The sequence below is a fragment of the Sciurus vulgaris genome, assembly GCF_902686455.1.
Source record: "Sciurus vulgaris genome assembly, chromosome: 5".
NCBI classification, from domain to species: Eukaryota; Metazoa; Chordata; class Mammalia; order Rodentia; family Sciuridae; genus Sciurus; species Sciurus vulgaris.
In genome coordinates this window covers 128,342,321-128,365,083 of record NC_136465.1, presented here as the reverse complement: position 1 = coordinate 128,365,083, position 22,763 = coordinate 128,342,321, and the positions used below count along the sequence as shown (strand labels likewise).

The 22,763-nt window shown below is 40.5% G+C and overlaps 1 protein-coding gene across 1 annotated transcript in view; it reads left to right on the top strand.

The window, feature by feature from the left end:
* The window catches only part of GRIP1 (glutamate receptor interacting protein 1), a 364,416-nt gene that overhangs the window by 276,500 nt on the left and 65,153 nt on the right, over positions 1-22,763 (top strand). Inside the window, 5 exon segments of the mRNA XM_079142206.1 lie at positions 898-1,067; positions 6,814-6,969; positions 7,621-7,776; positions 17,951-18,137; positions 18,716-18,861. Of these exon segments, the coding sequence (XP_078998332.1) occupies positions 898-1,067; positions 6,814-6,969; positions 7,621-7,776; positions 17,951-18,137; positions 18,716-18,861 (815 nt within the window).

Genomic DNA, 22,763 nt, shown 5'->3' with positions numbered 1-22,763 from the left:
TACCCTAACGTGCAGTCCTTTGTGGCAGCCATTGATCCAGGGGTGTTCTCCAGTCCAATGGTGTAGGATGCTTTAATCGTCTCCCTCTGTTTTTTCCCATTCCGCAGGGGGTAACCAGTTTAAGGAGCTGTCCACTTGACTGGTACGTCGGGATGCTGACTGCTGTGTTTGCTTTTCTCCACTCATCCAGTAGCCAGTCCCCTGAGTTCAGCAAGATGTAGCAGCTAGCCCCGCCCCCAGCTTTCCCCTTGACTCACCAAGCAGGCCTGGTTTTATTACTCACTTGATCCTGAATAATTTCCATTGTCATTGAGAGCTTTTGTACTAATAAATGTTTAACTCCAGAATAACAAAATAAAGCCCAGTAAGAAAGAACTGGCGATCTGAGAGCTTGTATGAAGGAATTCTGAGGAAGTAGTAATTGAAGCTCCCCAAGTTATTCTCATTCACACATAAAAAAAGACCCTTTTCCAATTCTGAGAGTCCTGTCTCCAGATTCCGAATGTTAACCAACTTGGGTTTATAGATAGAAAATCCTAGGAGGAAGAAACACAGAAAAAGTCAAGGGGAAAATTCTCCCTGCGCTTCACTGTCCTCTTGCTCACTTCACAACATCCAGCATCACCATCCCCAAATAATTTTTTTAAAGAAGGACAAGAGAAAAAAAATAACATTCCTTTGCATTTTTCTACATTCTCTACAAGACTTTACATTCCTATTCACATCCGAGGTGCTTATAATTTGACAGATGGTATTTCCTATAACACTCAAACTTTTCCTTTTTTTTTTTTTTTTAAGTAAATGAAAACTGTATGAAACTCTAACTATGAAGGACATGAAAGTCGTATTCCAAAGAGGAAGACGCTTCATGGTACCCAGTGTTTCTCCTTCCCATAGATGTGGTGCGCTTCACGTGGGGGACCACATCCTGTCCATTGATGGCACCAGCATGGAGTACTGCACGCTGGCAGAAGCGACTCAGTTCCTGGCAAACACTACCGACCTGGTCAAGTTAGAGATCCTTCCCCATCATCAGACCCGCCTGGCTCTGAAGGGACCCGACCATGGTGAGAGGATCCATCTGGATAAATCTCTTTATCTTAGTCTTGGAGTTGTGGCTTCCTCCAGAGAGTTAGAAAGCAGAAAGACACTGAGTTCAATTCTGCCTCTGTCACTTCTTTTCAAAACAACAGGTTATCTTTGCGTACTCCACTTCCTCTTCCAAATCTCTTTTTTTCAAGCAACTTTGTAATTCACTGGAAATCCCAATGTTGAAGAAAGAAACACTGTTTGAAATAGAATTTTCAGGCTAGTGCTATTTGATATTTTTAAGAAATTGTCTTGGGTACAAATTGAGCGTGGTAAGGAGGGGAATAATTTGACTTCCATATCAAAGTATTCATATTGAATTTCCAGTCTATATGAAAGGTAATAAAGGCAAATAGTAAAACTCGCTTTTTAAAATAAAATACCTAATAATACCAAACTCTTCATGTATTTGGTAGGGAGTTGCAGTGGTAGGAAGGGCTCAGTTCCTATATATTTTGTCTATTTACTCCAATGGTGTTTTTCTTAGGAGAGAGAACAACCTTTCTGATCACACATCTTGATTAGGACAATCAATACTTGACTCCCTTTATTCAATAAAAAGGTTCAGCTGAGGAGGAACTGCATTTTCACTGTCTTAAAGTACACCATTATGTTTTCAGAGTATTTAAATACCATCTACCTGTGCACTTCCAAAAGAAACTTGGTGCAAGAAAAGGGACTTTGAGCCCCAAATCAAATGAAGTCAGGATCTCCAGTGAGTTCTTTGTCCCAACTCCTCCTGCCTATTCCTTAAGCCAGTGCTTTCTTTATTTATTCCTTGAAGGAAGGGGTCTCACTAGCGTTGGCCTAAAAGGGGGAGAACACATTTCTGTCTTTAAAGAGAGCACATTTTCTTGAGAATTGAAATTTTGCTTATGCAGAGGTCACTTGTATTATGTGTTTCCCAACTTCTAAAATGTGCTGCACTTCTCTGCAGTGAAAAAAGAAAAAAAAAAAAAAAACTAGATAATTTTCATACCGAATGAGTCAGCTGGATGCAACCTTTTTAATTAAATGGAGCTTAGACAGCCCTGGAGCTAATGAAAATCTCTAGTACAACATTACCCTTATCAGATTTTAATTTTACACATCGGAGTAGAGAAATGATGCAGCATAGGCAGGTTAAGAAAAGAAAATCAGCATCATTTGACTAGAGATGCTAAGGAACTATAGGAAGGTGAAGTTCATGGCATGCACACCTTTCCTACCAGAAGCCCCAATGGGCCTTTCCTGAAAACAGGCTGAGATGAGAGATCACTAAAATTGCTTCAGTTTCTTGGAAGCGAATCTTAAATTGCACTGGATTTGGAGCATAGAGTGTAAGAGTGTGCGCTGGGCGGTGCATGCTAAGCATAGTGCTTTGCTTGCTCCATTCTGTAATCAGAAATGTGTAACAGACCCTCTTAAAATGCTATTGTCTTTTGTGACCTCATTTATTTTACTTTGGTTTGCCCTGTACACAAATCATAAATGGCTCAACTAGTTTCCAACTCTTAAAATATCCAGTAGTTTTACCTCCTTGCTAAGACAAATTAAAAAGATGAACATAGATACTAAAATGTGTGGACCCAGAGCACATTTTTTTCTTTACTGTGGAAAATCTGATATTTATATTTGGAGGCAGGAAGCTGATGGTTTAGGTGACTCCAGCTTATACTTCTGATCACATCATTGGCTTTTGCTAAAAGTCATTCACCATCTTTCTTACGTAACATATAGGCATCTCCCCCACACTTAACATCAAAATCAGACTTGCATTTCCAAAAGGAAATAAATGCCAACTCCCAAACTTAATTAAATCATAGTCAAAAAGGAAAAATACTATAAGAAAATGTTTGTGGTGTTTGCAATTTTCAAACTTCTGTTTTTGTATTAGTCAAGTTTTACGTAGTTTCAGCCTTTTTTCTACAAAAAAGTTCTGGTTATTGTTTCAAGACCTCTGATGCCAAAACAGCGGGTCTTCCATCCCACAGGTAGATGGAGATACATTTCTCAAAGTTTGTTAGCAACAAACCTTTCACCATAGTGTTTTTAGGGCAAGGTAGAAATGGATATAGACTTGGAATAAGAGATTAGTGGTGCCTGTGCTGGTAGAGTCATCCATATTAAAGAAGCTGACAAAAGTGAGTTTTTAATTAGGTTAAAAAGTATTCCCACGGAGGATCTTTGGGGAACATAATGATTAGAGGAAACTGAGACTTTGGAAAAGAAAATGGCCAAAATCACTAAATTTGTTACATTCAGTACAAGGAGAACATTCCATTGGACTCCAGGGGCAGCCACCAGAGCAGCTGTTGCCCACTCTCTCAAACGTCCTGGGCGGGGTAAGGGGATATAATTAGAGAGGAAAACAAAGGACAGCAGCTTCCATGTTATCCACCTCTTAAGACTGTAGCATGATGCCACCATGACATAAACTTGCTGTTCACTTCTCTGGAACAAGGTCTTTAGGACATCCGTAGGAAGAAGATGCAGTAGAGTGTGGTGGCTGAGTGCAGGGACTCCAGAGCAGACTTCCAGAGCTTTAGTGCTGGCTCCACCACTTGGGACTTTAAGCAAGCTTCCCAACTCTTCTTCACATCAGGTTCTTCATCCATAAAATAGGAGTTATACTACCTTTCTCATGGGAATGGGATGGACATTATCTGAGATAATCCCTGAAAATTTCTCAGCATAGTGCCTGGAATATAGTGAGGACTCACTGGAAACAGGCTGCCGTTCTTGAACAACGAAATAAGAGAGTGTGTCTGCACGTGCTTTGCAAAAGGAAAGAGCATGCCAAAAATGTAACCTCTGGTTATTGAATTCCTGAAATACATAATACATGAGAATTAAGTGCACCACTGTAAAGTGCAGTAGATTAGGAGCATACATTCAGAAGAGGCAACAACTCTCTCCTCTGTCCTAAATTATTTGAAGACTTTTTGCACTCATTATCCATGACATGCAATTTGGGTATCATCTTATATCATTTTGTCTCTGAACTATTTCATGTGTATGAAGATTCAGTCCCTAATAATAATTCAAAGTCCAGGTAAAGTTTACAACCTACATTTAGCCAGCCTACAATTGACACAGTGCTGGGTACACAACAGGTGTTCAATAATACCTGTCTCATTGATTTATTAATTGCACTTGACAGTCTGAATGAATGCTGAGGCATGTTCAAAGCATTCAACTAAGAACTGGGTCAAAAGAGGTGGGTGTAGAATGCTGAAGCCCATTCACTGCCCCCAACTCCATTTTAAACACGGATAATATTTTGTTAAGAATACAATAGGGTAGCTGAGGTTGTAGATTAGCCAGACTCAGCGATAACTGCTTTTTGCTAAAAAGTTATCTTTTATCCCCCAAAGTAGAATGAGGGTGGTGAAAGAGAATCCACTAGGGACATCACTGGGACACTTTTTTATCCAAGAGAAAATGCAGCTGCTGTGTAGATGTGGACACTCTGACTGCTATCCCTGCTCCCCTGAGCATTCATTTATTGATGTATTCCCGCATCAATCAGTAGGTACCCGGCACTAGTTCAGTTGCTAGAATACATCTAGTGAGTAAGACAGGCAGAGTAGATCCATCTTCTTTGAGAATTTAAATTCTAGTAGAAAAAAGCAAACATTAAAAACTGTATTATATAAACAATGCCATTTCAGACAGTAATAAGTGCTGTGCAAAATATCAAACAATAATGGGATACCGTCTGAGAGGTTGCTAGTTCATCCAGGAAGGTCAGCAGCCACTTCTCTGAGGATTTGGCATCTGAGCTGAGGCCTGAATAGTGAGAAGGATCCAGCTGCTCAGACAACTGGGGAAAGAATAGCAAGGTAAAGGCCTGGAGGCAGGAAGGAGGTCTGGCTTGTTCTAAGAACAGGCGTTAAGAGCAGTGAGACTGAGACTGTGAATGGTGAAGGTGGGATGCAGATGAAGCCACAGAGAGAAGCAGGGCCTGCATTGGATTTTGGGTGTAAAGGTAAGCCCTCCAAACAAGAGTGACATGATGTGTCCTGAGTGCTTTCTAGAAGCTCCTCCTGGCCGTGTTGTGGATATTGGAGAGCAGGTGTGCAGGAGATGATCAGGGAACCAAGTCTGGAGGTGTTGTAGTGCTCTAGGTGGAAGTGGTGGCTTGAACCAGGATAGTGGAGAGGGAGAGGGAACCCAAACCAGAAACAGCGTTGGGGGAGAAGGAAAGGCGAGGTGATTTAGGACTACCAATTGGCTACGAAAGTGTTCTGCAGATTTCTGACAAGCCCTCTGAGACTTCAGTGTCCAGTGAGTAACATTCATTGAGTGAGCCATATCTATTTCCTCCGAAAGCCCTTTATTGTGTAAGTGGAGAGAACGGAAGGAGAATCAAGTGAGGACTCCCAACTCACCTGTTTCTATCCACACAGCACCACACTGAGCTCCTTGCCTGCATAACCCTCCCTGTAGTCCTGGGGAGCAGACGCTCTCACGACCTCCTGTTGGATATGAGGAAAAGGAGGCTGAGAGGCTGAGTGGCTAGCCAAGGTCATACAGAGAGGAAGTGCAAAGGCACCTGAAAGCCAGGTCACCCCCCCTGCACAGTGACCGGTCCCTGCTAGAGCTTATGTTCCATGTACTGTCCCACTTCAGAAAGCAGAGAAGCACTGAGGAAGCTGGGTTCATGGACAGTATAACTTAAGTTCTTATCTATCTAAATGACTCTCCCATATATATATATATACACTCAGCCTCTTTATATGAATAACTACTGATAAATAATTCACATGGAAAACACCTAACATTAGGGTCATGAAAAGCAGGAGGAAATAAAACCTCATAGTTACTTTAACTCTTTCAGGATGTTCAGTGACAAACTTTCTGTCAGTAGCAAACATAATTACAAATATTCCAGAATGCTGGGTAGAAAAATCATGTCAACTCTAGAATAGAAACATGGTAAGTGCTTCTTTAATAAATAAAATGGGCACCAAGATTTTGAAATAAACCTCATATTTTATGGCACCTGAAAGAAATAGAAGAATGTGTGAAGTATTTTAAGAATTAACTATTTCTAATGGAAAAACACTTTTCCAAAAAAAAAAAAAATCATAAAATAGACTTTTATTTTCTCCTTATTAGTCAGGATACAGATAAGATTCTGATACTGACAGATGATTAGAGTGGTTTATTATTGAGGAAAATCAAGTCCAAGTGATGGATCATGGTGTAATTAAAATGTCAGAGCAGTAAATTGTGATGTGTGACTAGTAACCCACACAAATCATGAGACAATGTGATTTATTGTTCCTTCTTTTCTTTTTCTCTAAACAAGTGCTACTAACTGGCCAAGATTTGCAAATCTTTAATTACTAACCGTATGCCATAGATCTTTTTGGAGCTGACTTTTAAGTTTAAAAAAAAAAAAATGTTTTTAATTTCCACTGCAAAGCACAGGGGGAGATTAGAAATTGATTCAATGGTCATCCTAAAAGGAGAAAAAATGGGTTGGGGAAAGACATGCATTATTCATGGGAAGATGAAAAGTTTCCATTGCTGATGTTAATCATCTCTTTCGCTGATCACTGAGAAAAGGGCAAAGCCAAGTGGATTATTTTTCTTTGCAAGCAGCTTTCATTTTTGTTAGTTTTTTTTTTTTTTTTAATTTCTGCAATTCAGTTACTTTTTCCTCTTTTTTTTTTTTTTTTTTTTTTTGTTCTTTGTTTGTTTTTCTTATTTCTCATCATCACTTCATATGGGCAGTGAAAATTCAGAGGAGCGACAGGCAACTTCCCTGGGATTCCTGGGCCAGCAACCACTGCAGCCTCCATACCAACCACCAGTGTAACACGCATCACCCTGACCATTGCAGAGTGCCAGCCCTGACATTCCCGAAAGCGCCTCCTCCAAACAGCCCTCGTAATGTTCCAGGCTTTCTCCTCTCGGTCTTTCATTTCAATTGCCTTCTTCTCCCTCCCTCTACCTCTAATCCATTCCATCTCCCGCTTCGTGGGTGTTGCGTGCTGTTTTCATAGTAACCATGTGTTATTTGCAACATCTCCTTAGTCTTTTCCATGGGAAAGCATTCGTCATTAAGAAAGGAAGTTAATGTTCAGAATGCTTCATACCTGATTCAGGAAATAACAATTCAGAACATTATAGAGAGGACGGTGTTCTCAGTTCCTTGTATATGTGAAATCAATTATGAAACCCACATCAGAAAATATCTATGAAAATTAGATCATGTATCCGATGTACTGGGTTAGTTACTGTTTATGGAGAAATTCGTTTGAATGTCTGTTTTTCTGTTTGAAGCAAACTTCATAGAGTCTCTGTTTTCCTGTGTGCTTCTGAGGCTACTGTTACTCCTCAGCACTTTCTAAGCTCTTGTAACTCTGAGATTCCAAAGTGCTGTCCCCTGGCTCCCGAGGCCTGGTCTCTGTCTGGTTGGGTAGCTACTAGCCACTGCTGTTCATCATGTGTGTCTTTCTGACTTAATGCTGGCTGGCAGGGGTGGCAGCTCACAGGCCATCTGCCAGTGCTCCGTGCCAAGTCTTCACTCTCTTCCAGCAGCTCTGGTGTCTTCATCCTTCTCTCCTACCTCCATGAGTGCGTACAGCCTGAGTTCCCTGAACATGGGGACTTTACCTCGAAGCCTCTACTCCACGAGCCCACGCGGGACCATGATGAGGAGGAGACTGAAAAAGAAAGACTTCAAAAGTTCACGTAAGTGGAATGCCAGCCAATGTCAGTCTTGTGGCTTGTGGGAGGCATGCAGGCACTGGAGTCTTCAACTCACTGAGATGTATGGGAAGAGCATTTGAATGCCTAAGTGACCAGGGAAATGCTACGAAGCCAGAGCTCTGGGCCAAGGACCGTGACATGTGCCCATATTCTATATGATAATATTGACTGGGTATAATTTCAGGCTGCACTAGTTTCATCCTATCCTTTTCTATCACTTTTTTTTAAGTTTTTAATTTGTTTTAATTAGTTAAACATGACAGTAGAATGCGCTATGATACATCATATATAATGGAGTATAATTTCTCATTTTTCTGGCTATACATGATGTAGAATTCCATCGGTTGTGTAGTTATATATGTACATAGGGTAATAATGTCTGATTCATTCTACTATCCTTCCCATCCCCAGACCCCTCTCCTCCCTTTACTCACCTCTACCTAATCTACTGTAACTATTCCTCCCTAGCATCCCCCACCCCCACATTGTGAATTAGCATCCAAATATCAGAGAAAACATTCAGCTTTTGGTTTTGGGGGATTGCCTTATTTCACTTAGCATGATATTCTCCAGCTCCATCCATTTACCTGCAAATGCCATCATTTCATTCTTCTTCAAGGCTGAGTAATAGTCCATCATATATACACCACATCTTTTTATCCATTCATCTGTTTGGTTCCATAATTTAGCTATTGTGAATTGAGCTGCTAAAAACATTGATGTGACTGCATCACTGTAATATGCTGATTTTAAGTTCTTTGGGTATAAATGAAAAAGTGGGATAGCTGGGTCAAATGGTGGTTCCATACCAAGTTTTCTGAGGAATCTCCATAGAACTTTCCATAATGATTGCACCAATTTACATTCCCACCAGCAATATATGAGTGCACCTTTTTCCCCACAACCTCACCAACATTTATTGTTGTTTATATTTTTGATAATTGCCATTATCAATTGTGAGATGAAATCTTAGAATAGTTTTAATTTGCATTTCTCTAATTGCTAAAGATGTTGAAAATTTTTTTCATATATTTGTTGATTGATTATATTTCTTCTTCTGTGAAGTGTCTTTTCAGTTCCTTAGCCCATTTATTGACTGGGTTATTTGGTTTTTTTGGTGTCAAGTATTTTTGAGTTCTTTATATATCCTGGAGACTAATTCTCTATCTGAGGTGTGTGTGGTAAAGATTTCTCCCATTCTGTAGGCTCTCTCTTCACATTATTGATTGTTTCCTTTGCTGAGAAGAAGCTTTTTAGTTTGACTCCATCCCCTTTATTGATTCTTGATTTTACTTCTTGCACTTTAGGAGTCTTGATAAGGAAGTCAGATACTAAGCCAACATGGTGAAGTCCTGAAACTTTTTATTTGACATTTTTTTCTTACTCTTTTGATGTCATAAGGTAGTCAAAGGTGTGACTTTTCTTTTAAGACTCCTTCTTCTATTCTGGATAGATTTGGATGAAACCCTTGTTCTTGGTTTCTTATTCCCTCTAAAACTATGTTGTGCAAACTCTGCCTCCCTTTTGATAAATGTAATAATCTCATGCATTTGTTTAATGTTATTTCATATAACAAATTAAATTTAACAAATTATGTAATAAGTTATTTAACAAATAATATAACAAGTTAAATTATATTTCATGATGTGACCCCCCACCATCAAAATCAGTGAAAAATTTGAAAGTACCTTTTCATATTATATCTCATTCTGCAATTTTCCTTACTTGCTTCACCAACTTACCCCACTGAGACTCACTTCTCTTTATGAATTTCTTATTACCCTCTGTAGCATTAAGAAGGTAGGAAGAATGCTCAAATTTACAAGCAACTATCCTAAAAGTCCAAACTTCAACTGTCATTCTTGGAAAAGCTAGCTTCTGGGACAGCCAAACACAATACAGACCAAGCAAGACTAGAAAGATGTAATTGGCTACTCTGTCTGAGATAACTGGCTGTCTGTATAAAGAAAAAAATTGATGATTAAATGTTTTAACAGGGGAGAAACACAAATCACTCCTTAATTTTTCTTTTCTGTAGAGGAAGATCACAATCTCACCATAATCGCAAAACTTGAAGAGAAAGAGAACACTAACATCTCCAAAAGGTCTAATCATAGTTTAGAGAAGTGTATTTCTTTCCCCTTTATCTTTTTGGTGGTTGTGATTCCTGTAAAGAAACTGAAAGAAGATGGTGGCAGGTGGTCTCTTCCTCTGCTGACCATGGAAATACAAGAAGAAACAGCCTCAAGTTGTCTAAATGACACCAAGCCTGGTCCTTCCAGGCTGGTTCTGACCAGAATACTCTTATAAGAGGGAGTGATTTGCTAGAGATTCATCCCCAGAGGACCCCTTACCAGTCCCATCAGTTCTCCAACACAGTGGGTCACCAGCCATCCCCCACACTGGGAAGTGGTTTCTTCATGTTAAAGGAATCCAAAGCCTTCCTTACAAAGAAAATCATAGAAAAAGAGAGTCACCACCATGATGTATGCATGATTTTGACTCTCCTGTCCTTTCAAATACAAGGAGATTTGTCATCTTTAGTATGTGAAAATGACAATAAATTTGAAATTAGGAAAATGGAAGACTGAGTTTAGTCAAAGAAAGATCAGGAAGCATCAAGAGTTCCATTCATTTCTTAGCTAAGACTAGAGTAAATTATTTACTATGGGAAGAAACTAGTTGAAGGCAATATAGTACAGTGATTATGAGCCTGTATTCTAGAACCAGGAAATCTCATCCCAGCATCCTTACGCTCTATCTATAGGACCCTGAGCGAGTTTGCTTAACCCTTTATGCCTCAGTGAAAATTACAGATCATAGTACTACTTACCTCTTTGGGTGATTTTGAAGATTACATTTATGTGTATGGGTGTGTACTAAACAACATCTGGTGAATGGTGAGCACTATTTGTTAGATATGCTGTATAGTTTGTGTTAGTATTATATACCTGAACCTGAATTGTCCAATGTGAAAATCTGTTGACATTACTTTCAAATTTACTCATTTTCTACAGTGGTACACTTTGACATAATGCATAGGCCTCGAGTCTTTCATTTAATGCCTTTAGGGTTTAATGTAGATATTTGCATATGAATCTTTTTTTATATACATAATGGCTTCATGTACAGTACTTATCACTAACAGCCCTCAGCAGGGAAGAGCAATTAAAATGAATTCATTAACGTTTGTACTTCTGCTTCAAAGGCTAACCATTTGTTTGTGTTAGGTAAGATTTGCTACATTGATTAAGGCCATTAGTGAATACAAATGAATGATAATGTGTTTGGCTAGCTCAGGTTGATATTGACACATCTTGAATTTTTTAGTAGGAAACAAAGTCGAGGGCACACTGTCACTGAGACCCATAACCAACTCATAAATCAGCACATTATTCTCCAACATAGTAGGAATGTAAACAGAAACCCGGTTCAGGAAATTTCTAGTTCTTGTTTTCTGTAGACATTAGCCACAAGTGCACCACTGACGACATGTGCATAACAGGAGGTTTATAAATGTATCTCAGGAGATCATACATTTTATATTTTAATCAGACAACAAAGCCCCAAATGCTACAAACTTTTATTCCTACTTCAAAAAGATTTGAGAAAAATTATGGTAGTATTTTAAATATCAGAAGAAAACTTTTGAGAACTTATTTTCTGTTTTTTTTATTTTTTTATTTTTTATTTTATTATTTTTTATTGCTTAAGCTTGGTATGATCACATTAGATGTAAAGGTTTTCCCAAGTAACCGAGAATAAAAATTTTATTGCCATTTTCACCGTGCCCTGGTTTATTTCCCCCACTTTATTTATGCCTTTATTCTGTGCCACCATTCGCTGCTGCTTTTTGATACTTAGGTTTCTATAGCAACCAGGCCATTTGTATGGATGGTGAATCATGGCAAAAGTCACAAACACAAGGAAAAATCTCTTCGCTGTATTGATAATGAGTTGAGACTAGAGTTGCAAAGCAGAAAAAATAATTCTCACATGTGTTTCCAGTACAAAGTAAAGACATGACCAGAAAAGAATGCAATATTCTCACATAAATATTAAAACTTTCTGTACCCTTGACCAAAGGGGCAAACACAGAAAGTCTGTAACAACATGTTACAAGGATTAAAACAGGAAGGCGCCCCATCTGTTTCATAGAGACTGGTGTGCACACTGAGCTCTAGGCTTTGAGGAGAGTCACAAAGCCCTGGGAAGGTCTCAGAGCATGTCATAGAGGAAAGTCTCAGACCTCTTCCAGAATCTTCCTGGCCTTTCTCCCACTGCCTGTGCTCTCCCAGAGACCAAGCCTCGTCCAGAACTCTTATCCACTTGTCATGGCTGCATGACGGAGCAGTGGATCCAGCTCATTCCTTCCTGTTCCTGCACTCTCAGCCAGTGCAGAGACTCCACCTGTTCCCAGGCTTCCTGAATTGCAGCAGACAGAAGTTAGAACATATTCCCAGAATGTTCCTTGCTTCTTTGATTATCAGCACTTACTGCTAGAGAGGGTAACTTTGGAAAAGTCTGAAAAGAAGAAAATGAGAAAACCTAGCAACTTTCATGGTTCCTTTCACCAACTCCTGAAAAAACAATGGACAACAAGAGCGGCTCATGGTAAGCTTTTCTAAGTGACCATCAGGGAGCTGTGGGCCACCTCTCCTGCTCTTCTGAACCGGATCACATGATTCACAGTGTGTTGGGTACACAGCAGGTCGCCCTTACTGTGCAACTGTAGTGAGACAGTTGTCTCAAATAACAGGATCAAATAACATAGATGCATTCTATTAATAAACCTTTCAGGCTCCATGCTCTCTATACTTTTTAAATTCTTCTTCTACCTGATAATAAACATTACAGCCTCCTAAATTAAACCTTACTAGAATTTAAAAAAAGAAAAAATCTTTGGCTGTCTTTTGTTCCCCCTGACTTTCCTTACCAGATCTGGGAAAGATAGGAACTGGCGGAAAAAAAAAAAAAAAAAATGCTATTCCTGCAAACCTAATGTAATGGTTAATTTGAATTGTCAACTTGATTGGATTGAGATGCCGATGATTAAGAGGCTTCTGCGTGTGTCAATGAGGGCATTCCTGGAATGATTGAAATGTGGGATAGTGACCTGAAGTGAGCCCTTCCCTAAGCATGGGCAGCACTGCCCAATAGGATGGAATAAAACCTGAAAGAACAAGGAAACAGATGCAAGCTCGACTCTTCTTGAACGGGTTCTTGATTTCTGCTTCAGTGGTCTGAGGATATCGGACTCTCGCTTCTTCACTCTTCCAAAGCAGACTCTGCCAGTGATTCTCCAGGTGTTTTCCAGAAACCTTAGCTCAGACTAGGATAGCACTGTTGATCTTTCTTGTTCTGGGGCTTCTGCGTCTTGGACTTCACAACTGCCCAGTTCTCTAGCTGCAGACAGCCATTTTGGACTATCCAGCTTCTGGTTGTGTAAGCCAATCTAGTAAATCCCCCTTTATAATCATACTTCCTGTTGATTCTATTCTTCTAGAGATCCCCGACTAATACACCCGAAGAGTTGTGAACAAAACCATCCCTACCTGAATGGGAACAGGACAGAGCAGACTGAGTCCTGAACACAACCTGGATGGATGCACCCTAGTGAGCTAGATTCAAATGTTGGGTGTCAGCAACCTAGTCATTTCCATCTTCACCTTAGTGGAAGTAGACAAGCCCTGAGCCAGGGCCAATAGTTCATAGCCTTTGTAGATTGAATACTTTGCAGGAGGATCTGCTACTGCAGAGGAAATTTATCACACAAATCTTAAACTACAGGGTTATAATTCACAAATCACCTTATTTTCTTTTGCTGCTCACCACATTAATGAAGCAAGCTAATCAAGCACATCTTTTTTTTTTTTTTCCTCTAGGTAATATCAGTTGTTTTTTCTTTTGGCTGCTCATTTTTATATCTATAATTTATCTTTTTCATATTTGGTAATAGTTTCTAAGACTTTAATACTTGTAAGTAATCAATACACTTTCAAATGAAATTTTACAATTTCAAAGAACAGATTCCAATACATCAGAGGACTTTTAGAGTTAATTGTAAAATCCTAAATTACTTAATATAATCCTATATTGATGATATAAATTACAACCTTATGTAATTACAAAATCAATGTATAGTACACAAATTTCTGTTAAATCCTAAAGTAAGTTGCCTAATAATTTCTATCACCTCAGCTTGTCTCAAGGTAGAGCTTATAGATTTAATGAAACCCTCATTGATTTCATTCTTCTTTGTCAAAAACCTTCTAGAGAATAAAATTCCTTCAATTCTCTTCTCTGTTCCAAAGAAATACACCCAGGGTCCTCTGTCTTCACTAGACCTAATCTGCTTCTGCCTGTTACTATGTAAGTGATCTGGCTTTTTCTTAAAGGAGACGAGAAAGAGCTGACTTAAAACCAGTTTCTTTTACCTCCAGTTCAGTAGTCCCAAAAATATTTCAAATTGAGATATTGAATGGAAAGAAATACTAATATGAACCTATGGAAAAATTCACAAGGGGGGAAGTGTTGCTATTGAAATCCACAAAGCTTCCTAGATGAGTGGAAGTAACGCCCCCAAGACGGTGACACCTGGCCTTGTCCTCCTGTGAGTATAGCTGGAAGGAAATGTAGCTCTCCAGATCCTCACTGATGGGAAATGGCATCTTCTCACGGTTTTATGTCACAGGTAACAAAACAAAATGTATGATTTGGAGAGCAATCGAAGCACACTCAACATCAACAAAGCCACACCAGAAAATGTATCTGTGTCAATATATGATAGTCCCTGAGTAGGACATTGGGATGGTGGAACTTGCACAGTCAGTGCAAAGCCTGGGGTGGAGACTCCCTCCCCCACCCACCAACTGCAGAGGCAGAACAATGAAGTAACCAGTAAGGAACAGTAGGGGGTTTGTGGGCCCCAGACATATTCTACCTCACCCTCCCTTGTCCTGTCAACTACAGTGATCTATCATGATGGAAGACTTTGGGTCCTCAGGAGTGACTTCTAATTCTTTATGTTAACTTAGCACACCTGTGTGAAATGTCGATTCCAAAGAGGAAAATGTAGATGATATCACAAAACTTGACTCATTCCTCATTTGTTCAGCATTTATTGAACATTCCAACAATGAGATATCAAGATAAAAAGATCTATTCCCAACTGCTTAAGAATTCAGGGTCAAGTGGAGAGACAGGCAAGCAAATACAAACCTGATAAGTACCAAAATAACACTATGAATTATAAATGTGTAAGTGCAGAAAAGGAAGTACCAAATTCTGCCTGAATTAAGCCAGGAAGGGGACATTAAAAGCCCAGAGGAGTGACTAAAGAGGCAGAGGGCAGAGTATATACTAAGACACAAAACTGTGTCCAGAGGCCTAGAGCACGTGGCCCATGGAGGGATTGTGGAAGAACAGGAGACCTGATGGGCAAGAGAAAGTGAACTTGTGAAGAGTCTTGCATGCACTGCTAGAATTTAAAAGTTTGTTTTCTAGGAAATGGGAACTGTTGAAATACTGTAAACTGAGGGATGACCTTTGCCTATTGGAAAGGCCACTTGGGCAACAAAGCCTATAGCAAGAGACAAAAGGAAGTGACACTGACAGGAGGTCTACGCAGTAACCTGTGCTATGGTAAAGAAGTCCTAGGGGAGCAGAGAAGTTGGGACCTCATTGTGAAGGAGATCTAATATCTAAAGAGCATTCAGCATGAGAGGACCCAGAAATATGTACATTACATTAGCTGAAACAGAAAGTAATGAAAGCCTGAATTAAGGTATTGAAAGTAAAAAGGGGAAAGAGGACTTACACACATGATCTTATAGGGGTCAACCTGTGAGAACTTAACAATTGGTTGATATGAGACTGTGGGCAGTTTTGAATCAAAGGCTGCTTTGAGATTTCAGGCCTAGACTGACATGACGGTATTTTTGTGGAATGAAGAGGCAATGAGAAAGGGAAGATGATTTACTTAATTTTGAAAATATGAGATGTCAACAAAACGTGTTTGCAGATGGGTTAGCTATCAAGAAAAGAAATTTATCACTAAAACTTGAAACTAGAGAGATTTGAAAAGGTGCACAGAGAGGTCCTGTCATGGGCAGGTTGGAACTTAGGACAGAACCACGGGTGAGTCCGAGATTCTTGTACAGATGGAGGCAAAGTAACCAGCGGGGGCTGAAGAGGTAGGAGACTGAGAACAAAGCTTCATCAAAACCTAAAGGGTGATTTCAGAAGGGGTGGTCCTGAAGCCAGTCACTCCAGAGTAGTTGGAGTGGATGAGGTCACTGATTTGGATCATAAGGGAATCCTTGGTGAAAGTACTTTCAGCAAAGGGTAAAAGAAGCCAAATTCTAAGCAGCTTCAGAATCAATGCAAATCAATAGATTGGTATAAAGCTCGGCAGGTGAACAGGAAAGTTTAGAAAAACAGCAAGAGAGGTTTGTATGAAACAGAAGCACAGAAGGCACCTTTTAGGATGCTTTCATGTGATGAGAGAAATTCTGTTGCTAGAGATGTTTGAAAACCAGGAGACAAGTGAGAAGGTATGAGACGGGGAGCAGAAAGAGGAGAAAGTGAGAGTGTAGGAACTAGGAACAAAGGATCGTGAGGGATGTGTGTTCATCAAGGGGAATTCAGATTCAGTCCTTGGACATCTATCCATGTCGAAGAAGGATGGAGTGGAGCATCGGGCTGGGCTGGCAGAACCACGTTAGGGAGGAGTTGCTAATAACCCACACTGAGAGTGAAGAGCTGCAAAGCCAGCATGTTCAGAGCCATCACCATGATGAGGAACAGGAAAAGACACAGGCAAGAGGAAGTAGCTAAGAAAAAAGACCCCACGTCAGCAAGCAGATGGGTGGGAATTTTGAAAGAGTAGAAAACTATGGACTTGCAGATGAGACAAAGCAGAAATGAGTACAGACTATGTAATTTCATTTATTTTTGTTTTTTTATCTCTGAAGGACTGGGGATTAAACCCAAGGGCACTCTCCCACTGAGCTATATTCCCCAACCCTTTGAATTTTTTATTTTGAGACAGAGTTTTTAAGTTGCTTAGTCTGGGCTCCAACTTGCTGTCCTCCAGCCTCAGCCTCCTCAGCCTCTGGGATTACAAGTGTGTATCACGGCACCTGAAGACTATGGAATTTTAAATGGGAGCTAGGAGTATTATAAAACTTTCTCTCTCTTTGTCCTGCAGGGGGAATGAAGGAAAACGGGTTGTGGTTAGAAAAAGTTTTACAGTATCTGGTGTCATCAAGCTTTAATTACAGCAAGGGCACTAGAAACCCCTTTTTTGGAGAAAGTAACACTTCAACATAGGACTGCGCAGGCAGAGAATGTGCTTTGAGAGCACAGGTGGCCAGCTCCTGTGGGCACGGTCCAGGAGGCGCATCCTGGAGAGAATCAGGTCTTTTATGATCAAAGCTGGGGATGGGAATAAGAAGGCAATGTCTAGCTGGAGGCTCAGATGAGTGTTAGTAAAGAATGGAAGAGGAGACAACAGGTAGGCTGGAGACCCAGAGGGAAAGAACAAAGACTGAGGAGGCCAAATTTGGGGGTAGGAGAAGTGAATGGTTTAAATGACTCTCTTGTGCCAATTCAGTGCTGGAATAAAGTTGAGGAGCAGAACAGCCTTCAGTGGCCAGATTTAGATTGATTGTGTCTTGAAAGTTGAAGGTCAGGTTGTTTGTAAAAAGTCATTAAAGCTCAAGCACAGATGGCTAAAGCAGGAAAGCATTAGACCTGCCAGCCCAGCTCCCTTTCCCTAGAGAGGACCCAGACTCACACAGAGATGAAACGGCCTTCCCCAAGGGCCCCCAGCTGCTGCTCAGTGATAGAGCCAGGACCAGAACCTACATGCCACAGCCCAAGGCCATCCTGTTGCTGCAGCCCCCATATCAGTTCCTGGTTTGCAGGTATAACGGAGGGAACTACACTGGTGTTATGACTGAAATATGAAAAATTGGGGGAGATTCATTTATCTTGTTTGACTCTGGCCAACCTTTTTGTTGAAAAGCCAAAATTTAAACTCTCGCCATTGCCAATGGGCTTTCATTCAGGGACATGATCTATTTGGGAAATGCTAATGTTCCTGGTAGTTACCTAAACCTAAAATCCTTCTTTTTCCTGTTTGTTCCCCCAGTGTCTTTAGCCTCCAGCACAGTGGGATTGGCTGGACAGGTGGTTCACACAGAAACCACAGAGGTTGTGCTGACAGCAGATCCTGTCACAGGATTTGGAATCCAACTGCAGGGCAGTGTGTTTGCCACAGAGACTCTCTCCTCCCCACCTCTGATTTCCTATATCGAAGCTGACAGCCCAGCGGAGAGGTGAGATGCTTTTCTTTCACAGTATTTTTTTGTGCTATGCATTTCTGGTGCTGGCTATCTTTGAATGGCTAATAAATTATGGACAGTGCTCAATGCAGGTAATGCCAGACACAGTGAACTCTGTTGTAACAATAAAATTTTATGTTCGTGATCAGATTTGAGAAGAATTATAAGCATGGATGCCTTAATCTAACAGATTCTTGTCCATCAGGAGAGGCTGTATTAATTAAAAAGGAGAAAATTCATGCCAAAAAAAAAAAAAAAATCTGAAATTCAAACCTCAGTAATTTCTCTACCATGCAGGAATGTATCAGTTCTGATCACATTATAACAGTACTATGAGCACAAAATATAAATTATTTCCCTGGGGTACTTCAGGATCCCCTTGCCCTCAGTTGTAGCCATGAAATGCAGGAGCACAAGACATTGCAGTTGACCGAATGTGATTCCCACAGCATTGAATAAATAAGACCAAGCAGTCATGCTATTTTGCAAGGATCAAACGAGGTAGATCTGGCAAGTTCAACTTGATGATCATGTATTCTACCTACGACCTCTAACATGTGGTTCTAAATTAGATGCGGGGTACTACAGATCGGAGACAGAGTGATGGCCATTAATGGAATTCCAACTGAAGACAGTACCTTTGAGGAAGCCAATCAGCTCCTCCGAGACTCTTCCATCACGAACAAGGTCACCCTGGAAATTGAGTTTGATGTCGCAGGTACAGTCCAAATCTCAAGTCCGCGGCAGCATCAGGAGCTGGCCGCATTTGAATTATATTGTTTATGTGGCAAGAGAGAGAATTATTTTTTTACATTCTGACCATGTTTTTGTTTAAGAGGTTTCAGGTGTCATTTTGAATTGCGCATTGTTTTTGTATTACTCATTAAAATGTCACCACAGGAACAACTGAAAATAAATGTGACAAATTGAATGAGTAATAGCCACTATGGAGGCGATTTCAAAAAGTCATGTTGCCTTTATTCTGACCTTCCCCTCTATGCTGGAGAAACCAAATTCTTTAATCCCAGAAACAAGAAAAGCCTGTCTGATCCTTCCCACTGCAAAGAACATGGGGAAGTTATATGGTAGAGTAATAAAAATTCATTAGGTAAATTTATACAAGCCTAGTAGGTAAATATTTGGCCTTTAGTGTTAAAGAGAAATTGCACCAGGCACTCATTTAAAATAATATAGAAGACTTTATTCAAGACTTGTTCAATTGAGTCAAGATTATTGTAGTAGGAGGGAGACTGGACTCCACTCCAAACCGCCAGGACAGATGGGGATTTCTATGTAACTAATGCACAAGGTGAGGGTGAGCAGGTCTTTGGAGAATTTCTAAGAGGATCCTGATAAGATGGGGGCACAGGGTGGTGTCTACACACTGGCTCAGGAGCATTCTTACTGAAACTGAGCTCCCAAGTCAAGGAAAAGTCCTGTTCAAGAAGAGGGCTCAGGGAGCCTAGGAGTTTGGTCATGGTGCTAGTCCTAGTCAGTAATTAGCAGGTGTTTGACTGACAAAGATTAATGCTACTTCTCATTAAAGAAAGCTGGATACTCAAGTGAAATTCCACTCTACAGCCCACTAACATTCACCAGTCAGTAAAGATACGCCATGCCTTTGGAATGCAGGGATCAACTAATTCCAACAAATATCTGCTGAGTATTCTATACTCCCCTACACAATGTAGATGTAACAATGAACAGGAAAGGAAGAAAATAGCCCTGTCTTCATGAAGCTTATAGCAGCACAGAAAGTTAATTTAGAAAGCAATACATATAAGCATAGGTAATAGTATGTTCTCAGCAGAAAATAAAGCAGGCTAGAAGGCTAGGGAACAGCTGGGGGAGCTCTCTTGAAGGATAATTCTCCAGGGAAGTGATATTTGAGTGGAGATTGGAAGTAGAGAAAGTGTCAGCCATCAAGGATCTTGGAAAATAAACACTCTAGACAGAAGGAGGAGCCAGTATAAAGAACTTGAGCCTGAAAAATAAGCTTGGTGAGAAGCAGTTGAAAGGACTGTTGCTGGAACATAGGAAGGAGTAGAGGGGAGAACTGGATTTGGAGTTGGAGTTGAAGAGGCTAGAAGGGGCCACATAATACAGTGTCCTGGTGAAGAATTGATACTCCACGTCTAACAAAGCCAGGGCACACTTTATGCAGCACAGTGCGGGAATATGATGAATGTTTCAGAAAGAGCCTTCTGAAATGTAAGGGGGAAAACAGCAGAAGCAGAAAAGAAGAAAAAAAAAAAAAAGGGATTTTATAGCAATTAGAGAGCTAAAGAAAAAAAAATCATGGTGACCTGACAAAAGGGTAGTACTAAGAAGTGGTGAAAGTGAAATTCAGACCATGGCATGGAGTAGGGCCAACAGAACTTGATTAAAGATTGGATAGAGAAGATGATAGGAACTTTTTTTTTTTTTTTTTGAGAGAAAAAATAGATTTCTAATTCAGGCATGAGTTGAAAAATCCATAGCCAATGCCAAGACAAGCATGCCTCTTAATCCAAAAGGCAGCTACTGAGCACCCTTACTAAATGCAAGAAACTGTGCTATGTTCAGGTCATTGGAACTGAAAATAGGAGGGATCAATATCTCAAGGAGTTCATTGCCATTTGGAAAAGAATAAGTACTGGTGGAAGACAAGAGGCTTATTGAATTTGTGTAGCCCCTGGAGGACGTAGGGAAGGGCCCAGGAAGGCAACACCTCCAAGAGCCTGGGATTGGAATCCAGGCTCATGAGCAGGACCAAGGAATGACCAATATGTCAGCGATGGTTAAAGTCAGTGGGGGAAAGATGAGCATTAGGGAGAGCAAGGGTAGGAAGGTAATTGGGCAAGTGGGCAGAAGTGGGCAGAGTTCTACCTGAGGTATACTGAGACTTTAAGCCATAGGGTGGTAGCAAAGGAGATAAAGAAGATGACTAATGAAAAGTGGGAGGAGAACCAAAAGATGGTGGCATTTTGGAGTAGCAAGAGTTTCGAGGCAAAAGTCATGTTCAATAACATAATGTTACTGCAGGGAATTCAAAGCTGGAAGTGTCCTTTGGTTTAACAATTATAATTTTCTTTTTTTTAAAAGACCCTGCCAGGGTAGGTTCACAGATGTGAGGGCAGAAGTCAGATCGCAGTGAGCTGAGTGAGGGAAGGGAGAGAATACAGACCTGTCGGGTCTGTCACCTGCCTGGGGTTTGGGTTTAGAAAGCAAGTTTAGCAGGAAAAATGCACTAAACAGGTGAAAATGACTGGGAGCCATGGGTTCCTCTTTTTAAAACTTGTACTGTATTTAGTTATGTGTTTGTGGCTCTGTTCTATGTGCCTTTTCCTCTATTCAGTAGTTCTCAAGCAGGTTTAATTTTTGTCCCAGGGGACATTTGGCAAGGTCCAAAAATTTAGTCATAGAGAAAGGAGATAGGACAACAGATAGAGGGAGAATCACAGTTCAGAGGTGACTTATTTTGTTTTGTTGAGATTGGAGATATTTGAGCATGGCTGGGGCCTGAAACAAATGAGGGAGAGAAGAGACAATTGGTAGAATCAGGTCCCCGAAGGTATGAGAAGGAAATGTTATCTAGAACGTGAGTAGATAACTACCCAAAGGCAGAAGATGGAAGACCTCTTCTCATGAATTTAAAGAAAAGCATGTGGGACTGTAAATACATTTTAAGCTGTGTTTCAGTAGTTCATGTAAGCAAAGGTGAAAGGGCCTGTAGCTTGGGGAGTTGAAAAGAATGATGTTGGTTTGCATGTGCAAAGAATGAGTGAGAAAACCAACCTGAAGCACATAAAGGAATCTTCAAGCTGGGTGGGGGACCAAGCAGAGTCAACCTGCAAATTATGGACTTTTGTCCCATTTCATTTTGGGAATGAAAATGAAGATTTAGGAAATCTCAGCTGCCAAAGAATAAGAGCAGAGAAATAGAGGATTGGATTGGACCAGAGACTGAGATTTCTAGAGACGGTTCAATAAAAGAACCCAGGTCAAGAATGTGCAAACCACTGCTGAGAGTGAAGATGAATAATTATGAAAATAGCACACTAATTACCATGATGATATTTACCAAGTGCTTACTATGTGGCTTGTCACTTTCCTAAGTACTGTGTGTGCATTAGATCATCTAACATATGTGACAGCAAAGACATTGGCCACTAGTGTTACATCCTCAGAAAACCAAAGCTTACAGCATGGTAATGGTGAGATTGGCATTTTGACCCTGGTTGGCTGGCTTCAAAGGCCACACTCAACCACTACAGTATACTGCCTGTGTTTGAAAGAATTGGAGCTGGAGATGGACTGGAACCAAAAAAGGATCAGCCTGATAGACTGAGAGGAAAGGGAGGACTTAAGGAAGTGGAGTATCCAGGAAGAAAAATGGGTACATTGAGAGAAAACAGGTGAGAGAACTACAGCTAGGAGGTTGAGGCCCATGATGTATTAGGGTTTTGAATTTTAGGGAAGGTCAAACAAAGCTCAAGGTACTGATGTTCTAAAGTGGAGTGGAGGCAGAGATCATTTGACCCAGGGAGATCTGGGAGTGGAGAATGCAGGGTGAATGCAGTGAAATTTCTAGAAGGGTGTCAGGACTGAAATCAGGAGGGGAGTGGGAACCACCTGCAC